The sequence below is a fragment of the Nannobrachium achirus genome, assembly GCF_963921795.1.
Source record: "Nannobrachium achirus genome assembly, chromosome: 15".
In the NCBI taxonomy this organism is placed as follows: domain Eukaryota; kingdom Metazoa; phylum Chordata; class Actinopteri; order Myctophiformes; family Myctophidae; genus Nannobrachium; species Nannobrachium achirus.
The window spans coordinates 34,379,442-34,385,441 of record NC_137822.1 but is presented as its reverse complement, the minus strand read 5'-3'; the positions used below and the strand labels follow the sequence as shown (position 1 = coordinate 34,385,441).

At 40.6% G+C, this 6,000-nt stretch overlaps 1 protein-coding gene across 1 annotated transcript in view; it reads left to right on the top strand.

Moving 5' to 3' along the window:
• LOC308299793 (BDNF/NT-3 growth factors receptor-like) overlaps positions 1 to 2,947 on the top strand; it is a gene marked incomplete at both ends in the record, with an annotated part of 37,461 nt that extends 34,514 nt beyond the window's left edge. Inside the window, one exon of the mRNA XM_080743579.1 lies at positions 2,762 to 2,947. Within this exon, the coding sequence (XP_080599705.1) occupies positions 2,762 to 2,947 (186 nt within the window). The remainder of the gene's footprint in view (positions 1 to 2,761) is intronic.
• Positions 2,948 to 6,000: the final 3,053 nt, after the last annotated feature.

Here is a 6,000-nt window from a genome sequence, read left to right as displayed (position 1 = left end):
GGGTGGTGTTGTGCAGTCTGGTTTATTAACCAGGCTAACAATAAGCAGGTAATACATCAATATAATAAGCAAGATAATATGTCAGTACATCAACAACAATATAACTAATGCATAGGAATAGCAATCTAGAAAAACAATAACATAGGTAGACCATGCCTCAGTAAAAAACGCTTCTAAAAAAACTAAAAAATGCTATCTAGCTTCATGTATGGTCATTGAGGGAAGGGGAGTGTTACAGTAGTGCTATGAAGAGGTGAGTCTTCAGGCCACGGCGGAAGCTAGGGTGTGAGTCTGTGTGACAAGTGCGACAGGGAGTTTATTCCACAGTTTGGGGGCCAGGAGGGCAAATTGTCTAGGACGAGTGGATTTTTGTCCTGGGGTTTCTGTCAGCATCCCTGTGTTGGCTGACTCCCGAACATAATCTTTTTAGGGCGTGGCTAGCGATTCAGGGACCGTAGCCAGGCTAGTCCAGCGACTTACAAGTGTGAAATCAGAGTAAGCAGAATAAAGCTACCAAACCCTGCAGTATAGCTGCCAAAAGAAGGGAACAGAGTACAGAGAGACCCAGGGGTGTTAGGTAATAGAGGTCTGATGCCAAAAGGTTTGGTCCACTGAAGGGCAGTGCTGGGACTGCTGTGTTAGTTCAGCTGCTTTGCAAACCAACAGACTGTCTTCATACTGGTCTCCACTGTTTAACCACTTGAACCCTATATAATATAGCAGCATCCATATTCTGGAGAGAATATTTGGCCTGTCTCTCTGTCTGCCTGTCTGTATAGCTTTGTACATTTCTTTCCATATTTCTTGTGATGTCTTGTTTGTTTTGCAATTATTTTGCCTGTAAATCGTATGTTTACAAAGAGTTTGAAAGCTGCTCCTCCTCCTCTTTGAACGTTTTTTTTTTTTTTTTTTCGTAAAGCAAAGCCCTGCTTCATCACACAAGACTGTCGCACAGGACTAGTGAAAATTGCAGATCTACAAGCACACAACGCCTCGTGGTGCGAGGCGTTGTGTGCTTGTAGATCGGCTATTTTCACTAGTATTACACTAGTATTTTCATCATTTTCAAAATGATAAATACTAAACGAACGGTTTTGGACATACAAGGTTTTCACCCGACGACGACGATATCATAGCACATTTCTTCTTTGGATTCTTCTTCTTTTTCAAAGAAATTTTGATTTCTATCGTTTGGAATGATATAAATGCTAAACTTGACATCTCTGCTATACTTCCTGTACCTTTGTGTACCTGCCGTCTTGACAGCAGAAATACAGTAGGTTGATCAAGTCCAATTGGAGAAGTGAACATGAAAATGACAATAAAGCACACACATCCACTCAGGGGCGTCACAAGGGGTATGAAAGTGGGACTGAGTTACCAGGGCCCAAGGTTGAGGGGCCCTATAGTAACTTTACCTATTGAAAAATAGCAGATATACAAGCTCACAGCGTGGCACCGAGTGCCGCGCTGCGAGCTTGTAGATCTGCTATTTTTGAAAAGTCATAAAAATGTGCGCAAATCTTTGAATATGTATTTTTTAAGCGAACATTTGTAACTCAAATTTTGCTTCCGGGGAGGGGTCCCTGGAACTAAATATTTTGAGATGGGGGGTCTAGCTGTGGCCAAATACATATCATCTTGGGGGTCCTTCACATGAAAACGTTTGAGCACCACTGACATAGAAACATAAGTTTCTTGCACACATTTTCACGATTTTTCTAAAATAGCAGATCTACAAGCTCGCTGCGAGCTTGTATATCTGCTATTTTTCAATAGTTAACATTCATGGGGGGCCCACAGTGAATCCTTGTACCAAGGGCCCAGAATTTGGTGTGACGCCCCTGCATCCACTCACCAAAAACCAGGTGTCGGGCCGAGGTCAGAATCCACTAAGAAAAGTTAAGTCTGCACACTGGATCTTGCTCCATACGGCATACGGCTCCATACGGCTCCATACCCTGACGGGTTCATTTGGTTCCATTTATACACTGTCAGAGTTAAAGGAGTAGTTCTCTATTGATTACTCATGCCATGGAGAGAGTTCAATAATATTGTTTGGTTTTTGTCGCATTCCTAAGACAATAATTTGATCATAGTCAACTTACCCAGACGGTTTCCCCATCCAGTGCCATGCATTCTGGTCCACATCTGGAATCAATGGGGGTAAATTTACCTTTAAGGGGAGACCTTGAAATTTGAAAGTTTGAGAAACACTGCCCTAAATCAAAGATATTTAATTAATGAAGATAGCTCATCCTCATTGGATCCACTAGAGTTCGACATGGTACACAAATCCTACAAATAAGACTCCTAAGTGGGCGCCGGCTCTGACTGCAAATCTCGCGCACGTCCTGTTTACTGGTGCTATAGATCCCGCGAGAGTGTGTTGCTGGGACAGCTAAAGAGCAATAATAAAGTTGATGTTCTCAGTTGTTGTGTCGCTGAAAAAAGCCACTTTAGTATGACAATTTTGTTAATATTATGTGGCTTGTGATGATCTGGTCCAATATTTAGTTCAGTGACTATAGCTTCTGAACTATTATTTTGCTCTGTGTTCACGTTAGCTCTCCCATTGTAAATGAATAGACTCCAAACATGCTTCCGCCTCCTAAAAAGGTATCTACCTACGTCACACAGAAACGGGAAGTACAGGTCTTTTGCACCCTCTTGCTATCGCCCTCTTGGCCTAAATGAAGCATCTTTCTTCTTCTTCTCCTTCTTCTTGTTCTTCCTCTCCTTCTTCTTCTCCTCCTCCTAGGTGATTGAGTGCATCACGCAGGGCCGGGTGCTGCAGCGCCCCCGGGCCTGTCCCAAGGAGGTGTACGACCTGATGCTGGGCTGCTGGCAGAGAGAGCCCTACATGAGGCTGAACATCAAGGAGATCTACGCTCTGCTGCAGAGCCTGGCCAAGGCCTCGCCCGTCTACCTGGACATCCTGGGCTGAGGAGGAGGAGGTCACAAGACCCCGTTTATCTCTCAAATTACCTGGAACGCGCCCGCGTCGCATTAGATTTGAACCACTTTAACCATTATTTTTATGCTTTAACTATTGAAAAATAGCAGACATACAAGCTCACAGCGCGGCACCGAGTGCCGCGCTGCGAGCTTGTAGATCTTTGTCCCGATCTTTGACCCAACTTCTAAATCCTTCCTCTAAATCAGCTGTTCTCAAACTTGTTCATGTCAAGGACCCCCAAAATTACATTTATTCGGCCGCAGACCCCTATCTCAAAATATGTTGTTCCAGGGACCCCCCCCACCCCCCCCCCCCCCCCCCCAGAAGCAGTGATTTGAGTTACAAAAGTCTGCTTTGAAAAATATATATTGACACACATTTTCACGCTTTTTCAAAAATAGCAGATCTACAAGCTCACAGCGCGGCACTCGGTGCCGCGCTGTGAGCTTGTATATCTGCTATTTTTCAATGGTTAAAGCATTCAATAATTGTAGGCCTAAATGGGTTATACTAGGGATGGGACGATACAAACGTTCGCTTAAAAAAATACATTATATTCAAAGATTTGCACACATTTTCACGACTTTTTCAAAAATAGCAGATCTACAAGCTCGCAGCGCGGCACTCGGTGCAGCGCTGTGAGCTTGTATATCTGCTATTTTTCAATAGTTAAAGCAGTCAATAATCCTAGGCCTAAATCTGTCCAGGGTGTTCACTAAAGCCTGAGATATGAAAAATGTTTCATATCGCGACGATTGCGACAAAAGAAATCGCAAATTTACGATATTATCACGATTAATCAAAAATCCATTATCCTTTGGGCGGAACGTTTGTCAAAAAATAGCAGATCTACAAGCTTGTAGATCGGCTATTTTTTGGCAATGACATTTCATAGAGTGAAAAAAAGTACTTTTACCGATTCCAGGGGGTTTAAGTGGTACCGGATTATGCAGCTCGGCAAATAAAAGGTGAATTGATCCCAGACGATATCATGATAAATTAAATCTCCACGATACCATTATAGTGAGTGTTTTTTTTTTTTTTATCGCGATAAACGATATTGCTTATCGACCCATCCCTAGTTTATACTTTGTCGCGCCGGTGGTTGCGCAGCGCAATGAAAATAGCCGACCCACGAGCTCACAGCGCGGACGCCACCGCAACACTGTGAGCTTGCAGGTTTCGCTATTGCGCCGTGCGACGGAACATAAATTAGGCATGGCTGGGGTTATCCTGACCATGTGTGTGTGTGTGTGTGGACAGAGGGCTGAGTGTATGCTCGTGTGTCTCTGCACACGTGTGAGGTAGAGCAGTGGTTCTCAAAAGTTTTTTGATTTCAATGGCCCCCTTAACTCTGAGAGTGTACAAAATTGACCTGTGAGGGTCCTTTTGGAACCCCGAGGGTTGAGAACCACTGAGGTAGAGGGAGATAAGGAACAGCACTGTGTGCGTGCGTGCGTGCATGCGTGCGTGTGTGTGCGTGCGTGCGCGAACAGGAGCAGTAGCCTACATGGTTGTAAATGTTGCTGTAAATAATTTATTGTCTGTTTCATCATCATGTTGACAAAAGCCTTAAATTTTCAATTATTTTATTTTCTCTACATTGGATAATGTTACAGACGTGTGTATTTCACTAAACCCAAACCAAATATTACATTATTAAACATTATTTAGATTATTAATAATAATCACCACAGAGTCCTATAAGGACTGAAGAACTCACATTTGTGAAACCTAACCTAATGTGAATTCATGGAGTTTTGAGTCATCTCCTTAATACTTCAAGGGATATTCCACTTTTTTAAAAAAAAAGACTTTTTGTGATTTTATCATCTACTCAGGCTTTTGTGAACACCCTGGACAGTTTTTAATTTGCTTGATTCAATATTTAGATATTTGATATTCATTTTATCCAGGGCCCGATACCATACACACCAATTGCTTCAAACTTCAAACTCCATTTTAACCATGATAGATTCATCAAAAACCCCTAGTATGAGTCATTTTTTATGGTGACTCATACTACCCTCCTAATATGTGAGCTGGCCTAATTTTTTTTTTTTTTTCATTTATTCTCAATATTTTGGGGGGAAAATGGAAAGAATGTAATACAATAAAAAAATATTAAAAATAAATGAAGAAAGTTATCGAAAAACACAGCCAGCTCACGTATTAGGAGGGTAGAATGAGTGAACAGAAAAAAAAGACTGTGTTTTTGATGAATCTATCATGGTTAAAATGGAGTTTGAAGTTACAATGGGTTTGTATAGGAATGGGCCCTGGATGAGGTGTGTCTGATAAAATGAATATCGAATATCTAAATATTGAATTAAGCTAATTTAAATCTGTCCAGGGTGTTCACAAAAGCCTGAGTAGACGATAAAATGACCAAAAGTGGAATATCCCTTTCAGATTAGATCAACATTCTGGCACATCAATTTAAATGACAATGAATTACCTTTGAATGTTATACTTTCTGAGGAAGTACAAATCAAGTAATTATGTCTTGGACAATATACTGTATACGCACATACTGTATGTGGTGGGGTACATTACAGTACACAAATCATAATTGTATGCATTACAGACAAGTTCTCAAATCAAACTTGCGTCTTCAGTTGATGGACTGACTTCGCAAATGTCACAGTTTTTCTTCTCATTTCAAATAAAAAGCATGACACCGATAAATATATAATATATAATATGTGTATATGAAACATATAATATATATTATATCTGTCTATCCATATGGGTATATATTAAATCTATCTATTGATCTAGTTATAGCTATATCAATAGATAATGTATAGCCTGCAGAAAAAAGGTAATGTAAACTATTTCAATGTACAAATTATGCTTTAAAATCTTTAACCACATATCGTAACTACCGTAACTTGATTTTGCTGTGTTTTTTGTAATGTCATCGGTATAATCTTTGTAAATATTGGATATTTTCTTCTTTTTTTTTTTGCTCTCATTTTGCTATTCATTTCCATTTATATTATCTCTGCTGCTGTCGGGCTAAAACCAGCTAACTCCCT